This window comes from Scyliorhinus canicula, chromosome 23, assembly GCF_902713615.1.
Source record: "Scyliorhinus canicula chromosome 23, sScyCan1.1, whole genome shotgun sequence".
Classification (NCBI taxonomy): Eukaryota; Metazoa; Chordata; class Chondrichthyes; order Carcharhiniformes; family Scyliorhinidae; genus Scyliorhinus; species Scyliorhinus canicula.
In genome coordinates, this window is record NC_052168.1 from 10757658 (window position 1) to 10779883 (window position 22226).

The 22226-nt window shown below is 53.4% G+C and overlaps 1 protein-coding gene across 1 annotated transcript in view; it reads right to left on the reverse strand.

Annotated features, from left to right (window-relative positions):
* LOC119956628 (transient receptor potential cation channel subfamily M member 4-like) overlaps positions 1–22226 on the reverse strand; it is an 85057-nt gene that overhangs the window by 49408 nt on the left and 13423 nt on the right. The window contains exons 2-7 of the mRNA XM_038783968.1: positions 18586–18653; positions 14912–15089; positions 7212–7392; positions 5894–6060; positions 4696–4873; positions 2117–2181 (exon numbers count right to left, since the gene is read on the reverse strand). Coding sequence (XP_038639896.1) covers positions 2117–2181; positions 4696–4873; positions 5894–6060; positions 7212–7392; positions 14912–15089; positions 18586–18653 — 837 coding nt within the window. The remainder of the gene's footprint in view (positions 1–2116; positions 2182–4695; positions 4874–5893; positions 6061–7211; positions 7393–14911; positions 15090–18585; positions 18654–22226) is intronic.

The window sequence follows — 22226 nt, forward strand, 5'->3', positions numbered from 1 at the left end:
TCTCCTCTCTCTCCTCCCTCTCTCTCTCTCTCTCCCCTCCCTCTCTCTCTCCTCTCTCTCTCTCCCCCTCTCTCTCTCTCTCCTCTCTCTCTCTCTCTCTCTCTCTCTCCCTCTCTCTCTCTCCCTCTCTCTCTCTCTCTCTCCCTCTCTCTCTCCCTCTCTCTCTCCCTCTCTCTCTCTCACACGCACACCTCAGCCCAGGGCCTCACCATTCCTGGGACTCCCCAGCTCCCCCAGGCTGGGGACCAACTCTGGACACAGAAAAAGCCTTGTGAGGACGTTTCCAGAGATGAGGGGACTTCAGGTAGAGTGGAGAACCAGGGACTGTTCTCCTTGGGGCAGAGCAGGTTGAGAGGACATTTGATGGAGGGTCTCAAAACTATCAGGGGCCTGGAAAGAGTAAATAAGGTGAAACTGTTCCCTTAAATGGAAGGATTGGCCATAAGGCCATAAGACATAGGAGTAGAATTAGGCCACTCGGCCCATCGGGTCTGCTCCGCCATTCAAACTCATTGAGAACCGGAGGACACTGATTTTGTTTTTGGTTAAAATTTAGAAGTACCCAATTCATTTTTTCCAATTAAGGGGCAATTTAGCGTGGCCAATCCGCCTACTCTGCACATCTTTGGGTTGTGAAACCCACGCAAACACGGGGAGAATATGCAAACTCCACACGGACAGTGACCCAGAGCCGGGATCGAACCTGGGACCTCAGCGCCGTGAGGCAGCTATGCTAACCACTGCGCCACCTGAGGACACTGATTTAAGGCGTTTGGCTAAAGGGCCAAAGGAAATAGTTTTCAAGTGGGGTTTAGGATCTGGGATGCAGTGCCGACGCGAGAGATGGGGGTTGATTCAGGTAGTTGAGTTAGCAGAGAACCAGCACAGTGATGAGGGGCAGAATGGCCTTCTTTTGTGCCGCAACCATCCCATGATCCCTGTGGTAGTATGACTAGAGGTACTACGGTACCTGGGAGTGTGAGCTGCTATTGGTGGAGAAGGCTCGCTGCCCATTGGCCCAAGTGTTGTCTTCCCATTGGTCGAGATGAAGGTAGCTCTGCCCACGAGGCGGAGTATAAGAACCCGTGTTTCCCAGCAGCCACCGTTCTTTCTGTACTCAAGCTGCTGGGCACACTTCTTGTAGATTAAAGCCTTCAATTCGGACTACTCCTTCGTTTCTGTGTTCATTGATCGCGCATCAATCCCACAAGTTTCTTTTTGAAAAATGTTCATTTAGGGGACGTGGGCGTCGCTGGTTAGACCAGCATTTATTTCCCAACCCTAATGGGGACAGTGCAACAAGAGGAGTCCCACAACTCGGGTTCCTTAGTGTGAGAGTCTCGCCCCCCCCCCCGCTTTCTTCAGACATGATCGAATGGCGGAGCAGGCTTGATGGGCCGAATGGCCTAATTCTGCTCCTGTATCTTATGGTCTTACGATCTTTAAAGAGGGTATCTTGCAATCAGCTTCCCTTATTGAGGGGCTCAATTGCCCGAAGGAGGGACCTCCTCCTTAAAAAGAAGCTCATCTTAAATCCTGGTCTTCAGGAGTGGGACATTGATGGAAGCATCAATTCTACGGACACGTGCTTGTAGGATTAGAATAGCGGTTTTAATATACTTACAACAGAGCCAGCCTGTTAGACGTTGAACTTTCGGTGAACTGGCCGGCTGACTCTGTGGCACGGATCTTTATACAGCAGCTCCAGGGGGAGGAGTTCTGGGCGGAGCCGAGGGGGGGAGCCCAGTACAAACTCTCGAGTACTCCCAGAGCTACTCCCCCTGGTGGTCAGGTAGTGCAACTGCACTTACAATATTGATACATGTATATACTTGGAACAGAGTGACATTGGTAACTATAATACCGTGTGAATCTCATTCACCACAGACATCCTTCCATCAGAGCCAATGTGGGGGGAGTCTGATTATTGGGCCTTTTGAGGTATTTCACAATCACATTCTGCTTTGTGGTCAGGTTTCTAAACTGTAAGATCTTTACTGTAGCTGACCAGACTCTGCCGGGGTGGGGGCGGTTGGGGGGAGGGTGGGGGGAGGACTCAGCTGTTCCTCCCCCTTCACTTTCCCTTCAGACAGAACGACATAAAGCAGCTCCTCACCTGCAGCATTTTGGGCCCTCCTTGAATCAGCATGCACAGCACTGGGATCTCAATACTTCCCCTTCCTGTGGATAAAACAGGTCACTATTAACCCACATCTCCCTGCGACACAAGGTTCATTGTGTCTGTCTGTTATTGCCATGTTTGTGGAGGATATTTATGTATCAGTCTGCGTGGATGAAATGAAATGAAAATCGCTTATTGTCACGAGTAGGCTTCAAAGAAGTTACTGTGAAAAGCCCTAGTCGCCACATTCCGGCGCCTGTCCGGGGAGGCTGGTACGGGAATCGAACCGTGCTGCTGGCCTGCTTTAAAAGCCAGCGATTTAGCCCAGTGAGCGTTCGTATGTACGTGTGTGTGCATGTGTGTTTTTGTGTGCGTACATGTGTGCATTTGTTCATGTGTATCTGCGTGTGATTGGTTGTGCGCGTATCTGTGTGAGTGTGTGTATGTGTGTACATGCACATGTGTATTTCTGTGTGTGTGCAAGTGTCTGTGGGTGAGCGCATGTGTGAATGTGCATGTGTGTGTATGTGTGTGTGTGCATATGTGTGTGTGTGCCTGTGTGTGCGTGAGCATGTGCGTGTGCAAGTGTGTGTGTGTGTTTTTTGTTTGTGCGCATGTGATTACGCGTGTGTGCATGAGTGTGTGTGTGTGTAATGTGTTTTTTGTGTGTGCATATGATTGTTTGTGGGTACGTGTGTGTGTGTTTGTGTATTTGCATATATGTGTGTGTTTGTGTGTGTGGGGGGTGTATACATATGTGTGCATGTGTTTGTCTCTATTTGCAAGTATTTGCGTGTGTGTGCGCGTGTGTGTGCGCATGCAGAGTGTGAGTATGAGTGTGTGTGTGTGTATTTGTTTGTGTGCGTGTGCCTCTCAGTGTACTGGCGGAGTCTCCACCAGAACGCACTCTTCCACAAGAGGGCAGCACGGTAGCACGGTGGTTAGCATAAATGCTTCACAGCTCCAGGGTCCCAGGTTCGATTCCCGGCTGGGTCACTGTCTGTGCGGAGTCTGCACGTCGTCCCCGTGTGTGCGTGGGTTCCTCCGGTTGCTCCGGTTTCCTCCCACAGTCCAAAGATGTGCGGGTTAGGTGGATTGGCCATGCTAAATTGCCCGTAGTGTCCTAAAAAGTAAGGTTAGGGGGGTTGTTGGGTTACGGGTAAAATACGTGGGTATGTGGGTTTGAGTAGGGTGATCATGGCTCGGCACAACATCGAGGGCCGAAGGGCCTGTTCTGTGCTGTACTGTTCTATGTTCTATCTATGTTCTAGAGCGCAAGTGCCAGGAACAGGAGAAGGCCACTCAGCCCCTCAAACCTGTTCCACCATTCAACAAGATCATTGCTAACTCAACTTTCAACCCAACCTGCCTGCTTCACCCCTGACCCGATGTATCCATAGATTAAAAATCTGTCCAAATCAGCCAGCTTGAATCTATCCAGTGACCATACACCACTCCGCCCGGGGGAGAAAATACCAAAGAATCTCCCAGTTCTGGGAAAGGAATTCACCTCGATTGTAAATAGGACTCTGCCATCGAGCTGGCCTGTCCACTCCCTCAGAATCTGATACGTTTCAATCGGATCGCCTCTCATTCTTCTGAACATCAATGAACACAGGCCCAACCTGCCCCCTACATCCCAGTGAGCCTTTATTTCTTTATTCTTTCAGGGGCGTCATGAACAATTAAGACCAGCGAGTAGGCTTCCATTAACACTGAAATGAAGTTACTGTGAAAATCCCCTAGTCGCCACACTCCGGCACCTGTTCGGGTACACTGAGGAGAATTCAGAATGTCCAATTCACCTAACAAGCACATCTTTGGGGACATGTGGGAGGAAACCGGAGCGCCCGGAGGAAACCCACGCAGACACGGGGAGAACGTGCAGACTCCGCACAGGCAGTGACCCAAGCTGGGAATCGAACCTGGGTCCATGGAGCTGTGAAGCAACAGTGCTAACCACTGTGCTACCGTATCGGCCAAGGTGAGCCAGGTGGCTGTTGGATGACCAATCCAGTGAGATCCAGTGGACGGCGGTGGGATGGGGGGGGAGGGGGCTGGGAAGTCAGTGGGTAGGAGCGGGGGCGCGGGTTGGGGGAGGGGGGGCCGTGGGGAGGTGGGGAGGGGTGGAGAGGAAGGAGGGAAGCCCCTTTTCGGTGCAGCCCCTGGGTGTTCCTCCACCCAGGGAGGGAAGGCCTTTCAGCCTGCCCTGGGAGTGCCGACTCCCCCTCCCACTGGGGGCCCAACCCCAGGCCGCTGAACTGGCCCCAGCCGCCAGGGGGATCCATCAGGCCGACAGGAAAACTCCAATTGGTCGATCTAATTGGACGCAATTAGGCAAACAACCTCCATAAGAAATGACTCGGAGACGGGATAGAGCCAAGATGTTCTCCCTTAAACCCCCCCCCCCCCATTTCTCCTACTTCCCCACCCCAAGAGCCCAAGAGTGGGGGGGGGGGGTAATTGTTAGCCCCAAATTATTCTGGTCTGGAAGCTGAAATCCAGCCCCTGCTGTGTGATTTTGGATCTGGGGCTTGACAGGCGCACAATAGACAATATTTGACCATACTCACCTCCGATTCCTGTCCGCTGTGTCAATATATGTTCCTCCAGTCGTGCCTGGAACTGGATTTCTCCTCCCATCCGATTGTTGGTCCCATCATCCACCAACAGGAATGCAGAGTAATTTTCATCCAGAGCATGCTCTGCCCCCCTCTCACTGCCCACTGTGTACTGTACAGGGAACGAACCCTGGGAGGGGACATTCATTAGAGTGAGAATCAGGCCTGGTTTTACAGACACTCACACACAGACACACACTGACACAGACACACACACAGACACACTCACACACACACACACACACAGACACACACACAGACACACTGACAGACACACTCACAGCCACACACACACACACTCACACACACACACACACACTCACAGACACACACACAGACACACTCACACACAGACACTCACAGACACACACACTCACACAGACACACACACAGACACACACACACACACTCACAGACACACACACAGACACACTCACACACAGACACTCACAGACACACACACTCACACAGACACAGTCACACACACAGACACACACACACACACTCACACGCAGAGTCACACACACACACTCACACGCAGAGTCACACATTAGCACACACAGTCACACACTCAGAGTCACACACTCACACACGCAGTCACACACACACACTAACACACACACAAACACACACACACAGTCACACACTCACACACGCAGTCACACACTCACACACGCAGTCACACACACGCAAAGACACACATACGCACACAAAGACACAAACGCACGCAGAGTCACACGCACACTCACACGCAGTCACACACACAGTCACACACTCACACACGAAGTCACACACACGCAAAGACACACACGCACACAGAGACACACACACACACATAAACACACGCAGAGTCACAAACACACACACACTAACACACACACACAGTCACACACACACAAAGACACACACACAAAGACGCACGCACACAAAAACACACACACACGCACACAAAAACACACACACACGCACACAAAGACACACGTATGCACACAAAGACGTACACGCACATAAAAACACACATAAAGACACACACACAAAGACACACATGTACACAAAGTTACATACACACATTCACTCATGAACACTCACTCATACATACACACACGCACACGCAGGCATGCTCGCATCCACACGCATGCATGCATATTACCTTGGGGTTCACAAGACGATCTTTCTCGTACACGATTCCCCATGGCGCTATCCCCATGGCAACCACCTTTGCATTTGACCGTGTGTTTGCCGTGGCGTGGTCACGGACCGCCTGCCCAACGTACTTGCCGATCCCAACCTGCAGTCCACTGGTCATAATCCACGCGCCTGTGAGAAAGATCCACATGAAAGTGACAAAGGGGAGGCGGCCTGGAGGGACAAAGGGGAGGCGGCCTGGAGGGACAAAGGGGAGGCGGCCTGGAGGGACAAAGGGGAGGCGGCCTGGAGGGACAAAGGGGAGGCGGCCTGGAGGGACAAAGGGGAGGCGGCCTGGAGGGACAAAGGGGAGGCGGCCTGGAGGGACAAAGGGGAGGCGGCCTGGAGGGACAAAGGGGAGGCGGCCTGGAGGCACAAAGGGGAGGCGGCCTGGAGGGACAAAGGGGAGGCGGCCTGGAGGGACAAAGGGGAGGAGGCCTGGAGGGACAAAGGGGAGGCGGCCTGGAGGGACAAAGGGGAGGCGGCCTGGAGGGACAAAGGGGAGGCGGCCTGGAGGGACAAAGGGGAGGCGGCCTGGAGGGACAAAGGGGAGGCGGCCTGGAGGGACACTGTGAGTTACGGACAGCAAAGGTTCAGAGCAGAGGACAGCTGGAGAGCGCGGTCAGTAAGAGGTGAGACCATGGGGACGGCGAGTACAGGGGTGATGGCCGAACGGGACTCGACATGAATCTGAGAACAGGCAAAAATGTTCCAGATAAACTCAAGTTCATTGAGTGTGGAATATTCAAGAAGACAGGACAGTGGGCAGAACGGCAGCAATCTGAGAGGGGGGGGGGGGGAGGATGGAGCTAACGGAAAAGGGGTCAAAGGGCTTCATCAGCACAGGGGAGATAGAGCAGCCCAGAGTACAGCTGAGGCCATGTTGTCGATTCGATTTGAGAGGCATGGACAGGGTGGATAGGGAGCAGCTGTTCCCCTAAGTTGAAGGGTCAGTCACGAGGGGACACAAGGTGAGGGATAGGAGATTTTAGGTGGGGGGAAAGTGAGGAAACACCTTTTTACCCAGAGGGTGGTGATGGTCTGGAACGCACTGCCTGGGAGAGGGGTTGCCTCACATCCTTCAAAAAGTGCCTGGGTGAGCACTCGGCACGTCAGAACATTCAAGGCTCTGGGCCAAGTGCTGGCCAATGGGATTAGGTCGGCAGGTCAGGTGTTCTTCACGTGTCAGTGCAGACTCGATGGGCCGAAGGGCCTCTTCTGCACTCTGTGATTCTGTGATTTGTTCGGAAGTGTGGGAGATTGCGGAGGGGGTGGGACCTCACCAGTGCTTTGTGCCGCTTTGACCAGCCCACGGCGGAGAATGTCCTTCAGCCAGGTCTTCATCTTCAAACCCCCTTCTCCGCCCACGACGGACACGACCAGGTTGGGGGGGGGGATCCCCCAGAAGTGGGTTATCAGGGTGTAGACGATCGCAGGGTCCGTGTCGGAGGAAAGTCGCACAAACTGTAGAGAGAGAGAGAGAGAGAGGGGGGGAGAGCGTGCGAGATGTTTCGGGACCGCCGGACGCCTCAAAGCGCTTCACGGCGGGCGATTAACTTTCTGAAGCGTAATCACCGTCGTGATGTAGGTAGCGCGCCGGCCAGTTCCCGCAGAGCAAGATCCCGCAAACAGCACCGTGGTAGCGACCGGGCAATCTGTCTTCGTGAGGTTGGGTGATGGCTGAAGGTGGAGCAATTTACCGGCCACCTCCTGCCGAGATCGGGCCTCCACCGGGATTCCCGGCCGTCATTACGCCCCGTGAGATCCAATGAGATCTCGCGAGACGTCGCGGTCTGGGTCCCGCCCACAATGTATTCCATCGCACTCCCCACCTGTGCCTTGTAGATGGCGGACTGGCTGTGGGAAGTCAGGAGGTGAGTTATTCACCACAGGATTCCCCAGCCCCTGACCTGCTCTTGCAGCAACAACGTTTATGTGGCTGGTCCAGTCCAGTTCCTGATCAATGATAACCCCCTGCAGTAAACGGGACCTCCTCCCGTGCAAGGATGAGTCTGGTACAGTTTAAGATGGTGCATATGACTCGGGCGAGAATGAGTGGGTTCTTTCAGGGGGTAGCAGATTTAGAATTTAGAACAGTACAGCACAGAACAGGCCCTTCGGCCCTCGATGTTGTGCCGAGCAATGATCACCCTACTCAAACTCACATATCCACCCTATACCCGCAACCCAACAACTTCCCCCTTAACCTTACTTTTTAGGACACTACGGGCAATTTATCATGGCCAATCCACCTAACCCGCACATCTTTGGACTGTGGGAGGAAACCGGAGCACCCGGAGGAAACCCACGCAGACACGAGGAGGACGTGCAGACTCCGCACAGACAGTGACCCAGCCGGGAACCGAACCTGGGACCCTGGAGCTGTGAAGCATTGATGCTAACCACCATGCTACCCTGCTGCCCGAAGATGAGTGTGAGAGGTGTGGGCGGGGGCCAGCGAATCACACACACATGTTTTGGGGTTGCGAAAAATTTCCCCGCTGCAGCTTCAACCCAAGCCTTCTCTGTTCGCCTATTTCTTCCTTTGCGAGCACTCCTTTTTTTAAATAAATTTAGATTACCCAATAATTTTTTACAATGAAGGGGCAATTTAGCGTGGCCAATCCACCTGCCCGGCACATCTTTGGGTTGTGGGGGCGAAACCCACGCAGACACGGGGAGAATGTGCAAACTCCACACGGACAGTGACCCAGAGCCGGGATCGAACCTGGGACCCCGGCGCCGTGACGCAGCTGTGCTAACCACTAGGCCACCGTGCTGCCCTCTTTGCGAGCACTCCTGATCTGCCTATCCATGCGCTGATGTAGGACTCCTCCTCGAGGTCGCGTCCGCTATCAACGTTTCAAGTAACATCCGAGAAAAAAATCAAGGGAAAGATCCAAAGGTCCGACCCGAGCGGGAGCCACCAAATGTGCGACCTACTCCTTCCTGGCCGCCACCAGAAGTGATGTGAATATTATTTGCTACATGTTAGCCCAAGTTTGAATATTGTCCAGGTCTTGTTGCATTGGGACATGGACTGCTTCAGTATCTGATGTGTCTTCAGTATCATGGCGCCCGAGGAAACTGAAACCAATGGGAATCTGAGGGAAAAGCCGCCACTGGTGACGGTTCTAACTGGGCAATGATGCAGGAGTTCCTCAGGATAGTGTCCTAGGCCCAACCACATTGTGCAGTCATCAGCGAACATCCCACTTCTGACCTTATGATGGAAGGGAGGTCATTAATGAAGCAGCTGAAGGTGGTTGGGCCTAGGACACTACCCTGAGGAACTCCTGCATCATTGCCCAGTTAGAACTGTCACCAGTGGTGGCTTTCCCCTCAGATTCCCATTGGTTTCCTCGGGCCCCATGATTCCTCTGGAGTTCAGCACTCTTTGTCCATGTTTGAGGTCGGGAACTGAGTGACCCCAGCGGAACCCAAACTGAGCGATCGTGCGCAGGTTATTGCTGAGTAAGTGCCACTCGATGGGTAGACGGCAGGTATGAAATGAAATGAAATGAAAATCGCTTATTGTCACGAGTAGGCTTCAATGAAGTTACTGTGAAAAGCCCCTAGTCGCCACATTCCAGCGCCTGTTCGGGGAGGCTGGTACGGGAATCGAACCGTGCTGCTGGCCTGCCTTGGTCTGCTTTCAAAGCCAGCGATTTAGCTCAGTGAGCTAAACCAGCCCCTGTAGATGCCAGTGTTGTAGCTGGACCAGCTTGGCGAGGGATGCGGCAAATCATGGAGGACAAATCTTCAGCGTCAGGGCCCATACCCTTTGCAGGATCCAGTGTCTTCAGCTACTTCTTGATACCATGAGGGGTACTCAGCTATGGGTCTTGGTGGGCCTGCCGCGGGTGACTATCAACAGGAGGTTTCCTGGCCCATGTTTGACGAGAAGCCGTGAGACGTCACGGGGCTCCGAGTCAATGTTAACGATTTCCAGGGTAACTTTCTCCCGACGGTATATCACTGTGCCGCTGATGCACGATCAATAACTCCCGAAGCGAGATTGGACGACAATTGAAGGCTTTATTGAACTAGATGTTTCCCCCAGCTGCGCAGGTACAGAATGCAGCAGCTGGGGAAACACAGACTCTTATACTCCGCCTTACTGGGCGGAACCAGCAGGCAGGCTTCTCCAATGATCTTACAGTATCAGGTACGTCCAACACCAATGATCTTACAGCATCAGGTACCTCCAACCTAGGTACCGTAATACCCCTAATACCGACTACCACAGCCGCTATCTCTGGTGAGTCTGCCCTGCCGGTGGGACAGGAATTGTGATGGTCGTGTCCGACAATAAGGTATGATCCTGACCTCGTTGCTTGACCAGTCTGTAGGTCAGCTCTGCCAATTTTGGCACAAGCTCCCGGATGTCAGCAAGGAAGACCTTGCAGGGTCGAGAGGGCTGGGTTTGCCATTCTTCCTGGAGCCTGGATTGATACCGGGTCGTCTGTCTGGTTTAGTTCCTTTTAGGCTTTCCACTGTTTTGGTCCAAACTCAGTGACTTTGTCGGCCATTTCAGAGGGAAGTTCAGAGTCAGCCACATCGCTGTGGGGGCTGGAGTCACATGTAGGCCAGACCGGGTAAGAACGGCAGATTTCCCTCCCGACAGGGCATTAATGGACCAGATGAATCTTGACAACAATCGATGATAGTTTTGCAGTCGCCATTACAAGGACGAGCTTTTAATTCAAGATTTATTCATGAATTGCATTTTTAATTCCACCAGCCGCCGTGGTGGGGACTCGTTGACTAACATTGGGCGCGATTCTCCGACCCCCACGCCGGGTGGGAGAATCGCGGGAGTGCCGGGCGATTCACGCCACGCCGCCCTGGCACCCGCACGCGATTCTCCCACCCCCCCCCTAAAACGGCGTGTCGCTGGTTTAGCTGGTTTAGCACAGGGCTAAATCGCTGGCTTTGAAAGCAGACCAAGGCAGGCCAGCAGCACGGTTCGATTCCTGTACCAGCTTCCCGAACAGGCGTCGGAATGTGGCGACTAGGGGCTTTTCACAGTAACTTCATTTGAAGCCTGCTCGTGACAATAAGCGATTTTCATTTTCATTTTACGACAGGCCGCTCGGAGAATCGCCGCTCGCCGTTTCTAACGGTCGAGCGGCGATTCTCCGGCCCGGATGGGCCGAGCGGGATGCCTAATCCGACCGGTTCACGCCGGCGCCAACCACACCTGGTCACTGCCGGCGTGAACAGCGTGCGACGCTGCGTGTGGGGCCTGTGGGGGGGGGGGGGGGTGGGGAGGGAGGATCGAGCACCAGGGGGGTGCTCAGGAGGGGTCTGGCCCGCGATCGGTGCCCACCGATCGTCGGGCCGGCGTCTCTGAAAGACGCACTCTTTTCCCTCCGCCGACCCGCAAGGTCACTCCGATATGTCTTGCGGGGCGCCCGCGGGGAGGAGGGCAACCGCCCGCGTCATTTAAGCGCCGCCGGCCACATCGTTTATGCAGCGCCGCTTTGACGCAAGCGTTAAGGCCCGGCACCCGAAATTGACGCGGCACCGCTCCTAGCCCCCTGGGGGTGGGAGAATAGGGGGCGAGGAGCGGCCTCCGACGCCGTGGTGAAACACTCCGGTTTTCACTCCTGCGTCGGCACTTTGGCTCCCTTTGGGAGAATTGCGCCCATTGGCTCTCTCAGTTTTGGTTAAGCCCAGGCCTGATCCCCCTTTGAGGAATTAAAAACCTCAGGAGAATAAATACTTGGACCATCCCCAATGCTGGCATTACCCAATCTGACAGCAGATCATAGAATCATTCCGCACAGTAGGGGGGCAGCCGTGAGGGCATTCATCTCTGAGTAGGAGATTAACTGCTCGGGCGGATTCTAAGTTAGAGGCTTCCGGAAGATTCTGGCTGATTTTTCGTCCGTTGGCAAGCAACCAATAGCTTTCTGAGCCAGATCCCGCAGACAGGGGCAGTGCAGGTCCTGGTGTTTGTGCGTCACAGGTCTAGGGATTAGGAACACATTGTGGTTTTGCCAGCAACACTCACACATCACGGAAGAATTTCACAAAAGGCCTCTTGGCAACTCTCCATTACATAAAACAAAATGAGCAAGTTGGCAGAAACTTGCAGCAAAGAGGACGGCCATTCAGCCCTTCAATCCTGTACCAGCTCATTTCTTTTCATTCTTTCACCGGAGGTGAGAATGGCTCACATTTATTGCCCATCCCCAGATGCCCGTGGCGGGTGAGCCGCCATCTTGACCGCTGGAGTCCCTGCAGTGTGGGTACACCCACCGTGCTGTTAGGGAGGGAGTTCCAGGGTTTTGGCCCAGCGGCAGTGAAGGAACGCCGATTAATTTTCCAAGTCAGGAGGGGAACAGGCCGGTGGTGGTGCTCCCACGTGTCTGCTGCCTTTGTCCTTCCGGGTGGCCATGGCCGCGTGTTTGGAAGGTGCTGTCGAAGGGGTCTTGGTGCAGTGCATCTTGTAGACGGTACACGTGGCGGCTGCTGTGCCTCGGTGGCGGAATGACTGAATGTTGAAGGTGGTGGATGGGGTGTCATTCACGTGACTGATTTGTCTTTGCAAGAGCTATCTAACGAGCATCACCCCCTCTGATCCTTTCCTTTCCCTGCATTCGATTTTCTTTCTAAGTAGATACCTGATGTACCATCGATTGTAAGCGAGGTGAGTGATTTACCAAAGTCTGGCTTTAATTGACTAGAACATAGCTCTGCGATCGTCTACAGTGGAAAGGGACAATCGTCAGGCGTCTGAGCATTTATACCTCGTTAATAGAGGCGTAGTTAACTCAGCCTCTCAGCCAATCGGTCGAGAGGCACATGACCGACCAGGGCCAATGGTAAGCCGACGTTCTGGCCCAATGGCAGACGAGTATGCAGATCATATCACCACAATACCCATTTGACGTTGAATCATTTTCAGGTCGAGCATTCCAGATGATAGTCAAAAATCTTACAACACCAGGCGCAAGTCCAACAGGTTTGTTTTGAACCACTAGCTTTCGGAGCACAGCTCCTTCACCCGGGTCACTGTCTGTGTGGAGTTTGCACATTCTCCCCGCGTCTGCGTGGGTTTCATCCCCACAACCCAAAGATGTGCAGGGTAGGTGGGGGTTACAGGGTTAGGGCGGGGGAGTGGGCCCAGGTACGGTGTTCTTTCAGAGAGTCGGTGCAGACTCAATGGGCCGAATGGCCTCCTTCTGCACTGCAGGGATTCTATGATTCTATAATTCCCATAATTCTCACGTCTGTCACTGTCCGTGTGGAGTTTGCACATTCTCCCTGTGCTTGCGTGGGTTTCGCCCCCACAACCCAAAGATGTGCAGGCTAGGTGGATTGGCCACGCTAAATTGCCCCTTAATTGGAAAAAATAATTGGGTAATCTAAATTTTTTTTTAAAGGAATTTATAATATCTCCAATACAACTAACACTATCTCAACCTTTCTCCTAACCTTCTCTAACACCTTCTTTAACCTTCTCCCAGAACCGCAGGAGGCACAGTCTTTTATACGCCTACTCTTTGGCGCCACCTAGTGTTGAGATACACAAACATCGCCTTGTTGATCCTTTACACCCCTAACATTATACATGTCATTACAGTTACATTCTGACCAACCTTAAATACAATGTAATCCTGCCCCTTGTTAGCAGGGGAGTTCGTACACCTCAAGCCACACGGGGAATATAAGCAAGCTTGTCCCGTGTGTCCCGTGTGGGTTACTACAGTCACTTTAAGAGGTCGATCATGTAAAGTTCTGATGGTATCACCGGCTTGGGTAGGATGCTCTTTCAGAGAGTCAGTGCAGACTCAATGGGCCGAATGGCCTCCTCTGCACTGCAGGGATTCTATGATTCTATAATTCCCATAATTCTCACGTCTGTCACTGTCCGTGTGGAGTTTGCACATTCTCCCCGTGTCTGCGTGGGTTTCGCCCCCACCAGGATAGGTGGATTGGCCGCGCTAAATTGCCCCTTAATTGGAGAAAATAATTGGGTAATCTAAAAAAAAATGTTTTAAAAAATAAAAATAATTCTCACGTCTGACCTGTGGCATCGACCTTTTAGACGCAGAGTTACAAGCGAGGCTCAAACCCAGGTTCGACACCATTATCAGATGCTGTTGAATTTGACTGTCTCATCATGGCACCTCTCGCATCATCGGTGGCTCATGCTGGACCCAGGTGATCGTGGGTTCGAATCCCACCACAGAGAAAATCTAAACCGACACCAAGTGCAGCATTGAGGGTGTGCGGCATTGTCAGAGGTACCGTGATTTGGATGGAAACTCAGGCCCCATCTGCCTTTTCAGGCGAATGCAAAAAGGTCGTACAGAACGAACTGAAATGAAATGAAAATCGCTTATTGTCACAAGTAGGCTTCAAATGAAGTTACTGTGAAAAGCCCCTAGTCGCCACATTCCGGCGCCTGTTTGGGGAGGCTGGTAAGGGAAGATCTCGGGAAGAGTTGGGAACGTCTGGTGAGGGAACGGGACACATGGATATCTCTTTCAATGGGATGACCGGACAGATGATTCCCCATTCCATTACCCCAGGATCGCGCACCCATATAGAACATAGAACAGTACAGCACAGAACAGGCCCTTCGGCCCTCAATGTTGTGCCGAGCCATGATCACCCCACTCAAACCCACATATCCACCCTATACCCGTAACCCAACAATTCCCCCTTAACCTTACTTTTATTAGGACACTACGGGCAATTTAGCATGGCCAATCCACCTAACCCACACATCTTTGGACTGTGGGAGGAAACCGGAGCACCCGGAGGAAACCCACGCACACAGGGGGAGGACGTGCAGACTCCACACAGACAGTGACCCAGCCGGGAATCGAACCTGGGACCCTGGAGCTGTGAAGCATTTATGCTAACCACCATGCTACCCTGCTGCCCCATATCTTTGGATGCAGCCTCACTGGAATAGACGCTGTTGGACAGGCAGCCGGTGAAAGTGAAGTCACCTCCCTCCTACCTTGCCGTGCAGCCTCCCTTTCCCGAAAAACTCCACGTCTCCGAACGCGTCGGTTGGCTCCTCCGTTGTGTGCTCAGCCGTGTTCCATCTGCTGACGATGGCAGCGCCAAAATTGTCCTCTGTCGCCACGGTGTTGTGGCAAACCTTGGCATAGCCACACTGGCACAGAGGTTGCTTTCTGAGTCGGGAGGAGGAAGTGAGATGTATTAGCTGGAAGCATGAGGAAGAAAGACAGTTAGAGAAGGAAGTCTGCCGAGCTCTCTACGCTCCTCCGATTCTGCACTCGTTCGCAATTCCCATTTCCTTTTTCCCAGGATTGGCCTCCAGCTGACTGGTCCCTAAGTTCCGTAATTCGCTCCCTAAGCCTCACTTCCTCTCTCTCCTTCATAAAGACTTAAAGCCTGCCTCTTTGACTAAGCTATTGGTCACAAGGGCACAAGAAGAGGGGTAGGCCATTCAGCCCCTCAAGCCTGCTCTGCCAATCAATAAGATCATGACCGGTCTGATTGTTGCCTCAACTCCACTTCCCTGTCTTTCCTCAGTTAACCCCGGCCTCCCTTGTCTCTCAGAAAGCTGTCCAACCAAGCCTTGAATATATTCAATGGCCCAGCTTTCTGAAGAATAGAGTGCGGTGATATGCATCACTGCAGACACACAAGGGGTTAATGTAAATACACGTAGACTAGATGGACACTAGACGGAGCACCAGAGACATGACACACAGACACTCAACCAATAGGTCAGTTAGGCAGGACACGACCAATGGGCATTCACGATACACACAGAGGTGACACTACCACAGGGGGGCATTACACCAACCCATATATAAAGGACACAGCACACAGTGGAGACAGTCAGTGAGTACAGACACAGGGTTGATTGAACATCACACCGACCACGTGGATTGTAGCAGACTGGTTCGTCAGTCTGGGTAGCTATAGAGTAGGAGAAGTGTAAATAGTTTAATAAACGTGTTGAAGCTATCTCCACGTCTGAACCTTCCTTTGTCAGAGTTCACATCAAGGAAGCAGCTTATGCTAAGTCAAGAGCATAACAAGACATAGACTAGGGACAAACATTCTCCTCATCTCCACCTTAAAGGGGAGAGCCTGGGCTGGATTTTCCCGTTCCTGAGGCTAAGTGCCGGTGCGGATGGAGAATCCGCAGGAGTTTTACGACAGGAAAATCGGTGAGAACCCCTCACCGTTTCCGGTACCGGTGAGGGACTAGCACCGGCACCGCGTGAAACGCTTGCGGATCGCGCCATAAACAGCTGGAGAATGGCCGGACCCCGGGCCACGCATGCGCAGGGCTGACGGCCTGTACCAGTCACGCTGGAAAACATGGCGACGGCCGTGCTCAGACCCTGAACCGCCAACGGCGACCCACAACCCGTCCCCCTGACCAACCCCCACCACTCCCCCCCCCCCAGCCCGAGCAGAAGCTGGCCGATGATGCAGCAATGGCATTGCAATGGCAGGCAATGCCAGCTGGTACCAGTTTGGAGGGGGTAGAGCATGGCAGGCCAGCGTCGGGGCATATCCCGATTCTGCCGTCAGAATCCATTCTCCGCCCGATCGCAGATCATGATTTCGGCATCGGGCCACGGATAATCCTGCCCCCTTTATTTTTAAACTGTATCATCTAGACTCCCCCCCCCCCCCCCCCCCCACCCAAGTGGGGAAACATCCCCTCAGCATCTGCCCTGTATATGTCCCAATAAGATCGCCTCTCATTCTTCTGGGCCTGGATTCTCGCCCGGTCCGCCCCAGTACCGTTGCTAGCAAGGACGGAGAATTTGGAGCGCCGTTCGCCGACGATGTGATTCCCGACCTCCGCTGCTTGTCGGTGGGACTTCCCATCGAAGCCACCCCACGGCACGGGGAAACCGGAGAAAGAAACCCGCCACCAGCGAACGGCCGGAGAATTCCCACCCTGATCTCCAATGGGTACAGGCCCAAACCCGCTCAACCTTCCCTCAGGAATCAGACGAGCGAACCTTCTCTTAACTACTTCCAATGTAATTCTATCCTTCCCTAAGTAAAGTCTAAAACTGGACACGGTACTCCAGATGCTTTAGCTCACTGGGCTAAATCGCTGGCTTTTAAAGCAGACCAAGGCAGGCCAGCAGCGCAGGTTCGATTCCCGTACCAGCCTCCCCGGACAGGTGCCGGAATGTGGCGACTAGGGACTTTTCACAGTAACTTCATTGAAGCCTACTCGTGACAATAAGCGATTTTCATTTCATTTCATTTTCAGATGCAGTCCCACTAAGATCCTGTAAAATTGTGGCAACACTTGCTCCACTTTTATACTCGATTCCCCAGCGACATTCCGTTGCTTGCTGTACCTGCTAATGTTTTATAGTTCACGTACAAACTGTACACCTAGTGACTCAGTATCAAATGTTGACAGATTATGCGGGTCCGTGGATATCCTTGAGGTTTTAATGTGATTAAAGTTGGCTACAAATACCATTATTATTTCACATCCCTGACGGGCCCCAGAGTTAACCTCAGAGGTATCACTCTTCTTATTAACCCATAGTGTGCACTCTCAGAGTGTCACATTGCGTACAGTCTGTATTCCCCACAGTTCCCCAATACAAAGTGGGTAAGGTAAAGTCGTCACAGCCCCAGGTGACCATCAGCTGCTTTTCCCTTTGAGGAGGGGCGGGGGGGGGGGGGGGGGGGGGGGGGGGGGAGAGCTGACTGGTGGCGATTTAACCTGAGGATCACCACACCTCAGGCGAGGGGCAAGGTTGAGAAGTAGGGGGCCTTCATGGATAACCTCAGCCGGTACCGGATTTGAACCCGCGCGATTTGCCTCGCGCTGCATCACGAACCAGCTGTCCAGCCCACTGAGCTAAACCGGCCCCATCGATGTGGTGCCAAAGACATGGACCAAGTGGACAAGGCCGATCACACGCTCACTAATCCCTTCAAATTAGCACTGCTGCCTATGGCGCTGAGGACCCGGGTTCGATCCTGGTCCCGGGTCACTCTCCGTCTGGCGTTTGCACATTCTCCCCGTGTCTGTGTGCGTTTCACCCCCACTGTTGTGTTATGTACTCTGGGATAACACAGGTTGCAACTCGATGCAGCTTTGACCAAAAGATACTCCAGACTTTGAAGTAAGTTCAATGTGATTTATTGAACCATTAGCACAGTTCTCTATGAGTTCGACTCTCCTGCTAATCTTGCTATAGTAACTCAGTCTAACTAACCAGTCTGCTCTAAGCCACGTGGTGGGTGTGATGCTTCTGACCTGCCCCGTCCTACTCTCTAAGTGTCGCCTGTGGAAAGAGACAGAGCATGTGTGCCCCGTTCTTATATATGGGTTGTGTAATGCCCCCTTGTGGTAGTGTCACCTCTGGGTGTCTTGACTGCCCATTGGTCGTGTCCTATTTTATGTGTTCATTAGCTGTATGTCTGCGTGTCATGATGTCTCTGGTCTAGCTCCCTCTAGTATTTACTTAGTTGTAGTGTATTTACATTAACCCCTTGTGTATTTACAATGATGCATATCACCACCCCCACAACCCAATGATGTGAAGGTTAATTGGGTTGGCAACACTAAATTGCCCCTTCATTGGAAAAAAAAATAATTGGGTACTCTAAATTTATTTTTTAAAGCTTATTCAGAACATCCCATCGCCTATATTCGTCCTTTACCTGTCAGAGGTGGTGTCTTCGAGGAAGGTGGAACAGGTTTTCTTCTTAATCACCTTGGGTATCCAGCTCTGTGAACAAGAGACACACTGATAGTCAGTGAGTTATTACCCACTGCGTACCTGATCCAGTGAGGGGAGAGAGACTGATAGTCAGTGAGTTATTACCCAGTGCGTACCTGATCCAGTGAGGGGAGAGAGACTGGTAGTCAGTGAGTTATTACCCAGTGCGTACCTGATCCAGTGAGGGGAGAGAGACTGATAGTCAGTGAGTTATTACCCACTGCGTACCTGATCCAGTGAGGGGAGAGAGACTGACAGTCAGTGTCGTTGTACCTGGGCTCAGGGAACTGGGCTTTAATCAGAGGCTGAGTACACTGGGTCTATATTCACTGGGGTTTAGAAGAATGGGGGGGGGGGGGGGGGGGGGGTCACATTGTAAAATTCTGAAGGGGGCTTGACACTGCGATGTGCAGGTTAGGTGGGTTGGCCATTCTAAAATTGCCCCTTCATCTCCAAAGATGTGCAGGTCAGCTGTGGTTACGGGGATATGGGCAGGATGCTCTTTCAGAGGGTCAGTGTAGACTCGATGGGCCGAATGGCCTCTTTCTTCACTGTACGGATATCTAGGGATATCAATGCTCCTCACAAAACGCCTGAATCTGTAGTGTATCTTCTCATCTCGCCACTGACTAAAAGATCAGGGGCGGGATTGTCCGACCCCCCTACCGGGTCGGAGAATCCCCGGGGGGAAGGGGGGGCGGCGTGAATTCCACCCCGCTGCTCCGACGCTGGGCTGCCGTATTCTCCGGCGCCGGTTTTCGGGCGGGGTCCACGCCACGCCGGTCGGGGGCCGTTGGCAGCGGCCACCCCGGCAATTCTCCAGGCCCCGATGGGCCGAGCGGCCGCAGGTTTTTGGCCAGTCCTGCCGGCGTGGATTGGACATGGTCCCACACGGCGGGACCCAGCTGGTACGTTGGCTGGTGCGGCCCTCGGGGAGGCGTGGGGGCATACGACCCCACCGTGGGGGCACTCTTTCCCTCCACGCCAGCCACTGTCGGGCTCCGTCATGGCCGGCATGGAGGAGACACCCCCCCATGCGCATGTGGCAAATACGCCGGCCGGTCTGCGCATGCGCGGAACCAAGCCAGCGGTCTGCACATGCGCTAACTCACGCAGTCCTTTCTGCGCCGGCTGGCGTGACGCCAACCCCTCTGATGCTGGCTTAGGAAGTGCGAAAAATGCAGCTACTTCTGGTAGGCCCGACGCCGGAGTGGTTTGCGCCGTTTTTTACGCTGCCGTCGGGCCATCGCGCCGATTCGGGAAAATCCCGCCTCAGAAATCTCCCTCCTTCTTCTCCCCTTTGTAACGGCTCTTTCTTATGAGTGAGGTGCCATGTTAATTTAAAAAAAAATCTTTATTGTCACAAGTAGGCTTACATTAACACTGCAATGAAGTTACTGTGAATAGCCCCTAGTCGCCACATCCTGGCGCCTGTTCGGGTACACGGAGGGAGAATTCAGAATGTTCAATTCACCGAACAAGCACGTCTTTCGGGACTGTGGGAGGAAACCGGAGCACCCGGAGGAAACCCACGCAGACATGGGGAGAACGTGCAGACTCCGCACAGACGGTGGCCGCGATTCTCCCATTGGGCGGCTAAGTGGCAACGCCGGCGTAAAAACGGGAGTGTTTTACTCTGGCCTTGGCGCCCATTCTGAGACCTGATTCTCCAGGCCATAGTGGGATAGCACAGCGCTGGAGCAGTCCACGCCGCTCCAGCTGCCAATCCCGGCGTGAACCTGGCGCCGCAGGGTCTGTGCATGCGCAGTGGCCTCCTTCCCCGCGCCGGCCCCGACGCCAAATGGCACAGGGCTACAGGAGCCGGCGCGGCGGAAAGGCCGAGACAGGCCGGCCTGCCAATCGGTGGGCCCGATCACGGGCCAGGCCACTACAGAGGCCCCCTGCCTGGGGTCGGACCCCCCCCTCCCGCCAACAGGCTGGCCCCCGGACCCTTCAATGCCGAGGTCCCACCGGCTCAGAGGATGTTAGAATTGCACCGGCGGGACTTGGCTTTTTCTTGACGGCCGCTCGGCCCATCCGGACCAGAGAATCTGCGCGCCGGCCTGTACCGGCCCGGGCCGGAGAGGCGGCGCATATCCTGACCGCCGCGGTGCCGACCATGCTGCTCTGCGGAGAATCACGTCCCGGCATCAGGGTGGCGTGGCGCGATTCGCGCGGCGATTCTACGACCCGGCGGGGGGGTCAGAGAATTCCGCCCAGTGACTTTAGCCTGGATTCGAACCTGGGACCCTGGCGCTGTGAAGCCATAGTGCTAACCACTATGCTTCCTTGCTGCCCTAATTGGCACTATCTCAGTCATAGCACCAGTCTTTTAAAGGGTTAACTTAAAAAGTTGCATAAACTTGCCTTCTCCTTAACTCTATGATTTTCATGTCAGCCATTCCCTGTGAAGGCAAGTTCTACATTCTAATCGTTTCTCGGCTGTTGTTGTTGATTGTCTTTGCGCACAAGGCAGATCCTCTCATCCGTTTCCAAAGCTTGTTTTTTCCCCCAGAACAGGTCGCAGGTGTGTTGCCAGAGGTTTATAACCTTGAGGGGTGCCACTCCGCATCAAGCAGGGCCGACCAAGGATCTCTCCCAGTCAGATTGCTGGCGGTCGGTGTGCGTTGAAAGGATTTTACGGGTTGCTACGCAATCTGTTAGGAAGACTTTTAATAAACGCAGGCGTCAACACACCCGAAGTGCCTTGTCCTGCGAGAAGCACATTGTTGACCATGGTTTCACCCCAGCCAGCTTTTGGTGCAGCGGGTTAGCATCTCTGCCTCTGAGTCTGGAGCTCAGGGTTCGAGACCCACCCCAGGTCTTGACGGCCAAGGAAGGTGCCTCGATGACGCGGCCAAACAGGTTGAGTGCGTCAACCTGAACAATCCTTCCAAACACGTCAAAGGCTGGCGGTGAGAGCGGGAGAGACTCCTGGTCAGCCTCACTCGCCTCATTGACGGACTTGAGTGTCACCCCTGAAGCTATAAGCCCCTGGCGACAGACTAGCTATGGAAACAGACAAAAGTCTGCCTTACATCCGGGAAGAGAATTGGATTGGGATATGCAACCTGTTTGGCCACGTTATGAATGAGTCTTCCTTGGCCAACAAGTCCTGGGGTGGGGCTCAATCCGGAGCTTCTGGCCCAGAGGTAGGGTGCTAGCCACTGCACCTCAAGACCTCCCAATCACTCCTTGGTAAAGAAGTTTAGTCTGAACTTTCTACTGGAATTACGAGTGACTATTTTACCTTTTCGACCTCTAGTTTTGGACTCTCTCTACGTTGAGCCTGGTTTGCAGATGACAAAGATGCAAAACAAACAGAGATTTTGTTTGCAGGGTAGCATGGTGGTTAGCATAAATGCTTCACAGCTCCAGGGTCCCAGGTTCGATTCCCGGCTGGGTCACTGTCTGTGTGGAGTCTGCACATCCTCCCCCTGTTTGCGTGGGTTTCCTCTGGGTGCTCCGGTTTCCTCCCACAGTCCAAAGATGTGCGGGTTAGGTGGATTGGCCATGCTAAATTGCCCGTAGTGTCCGAATAAAAAGTAAGGTTAAGGGGGGGGGGTTGTTGGGTTATGGGTA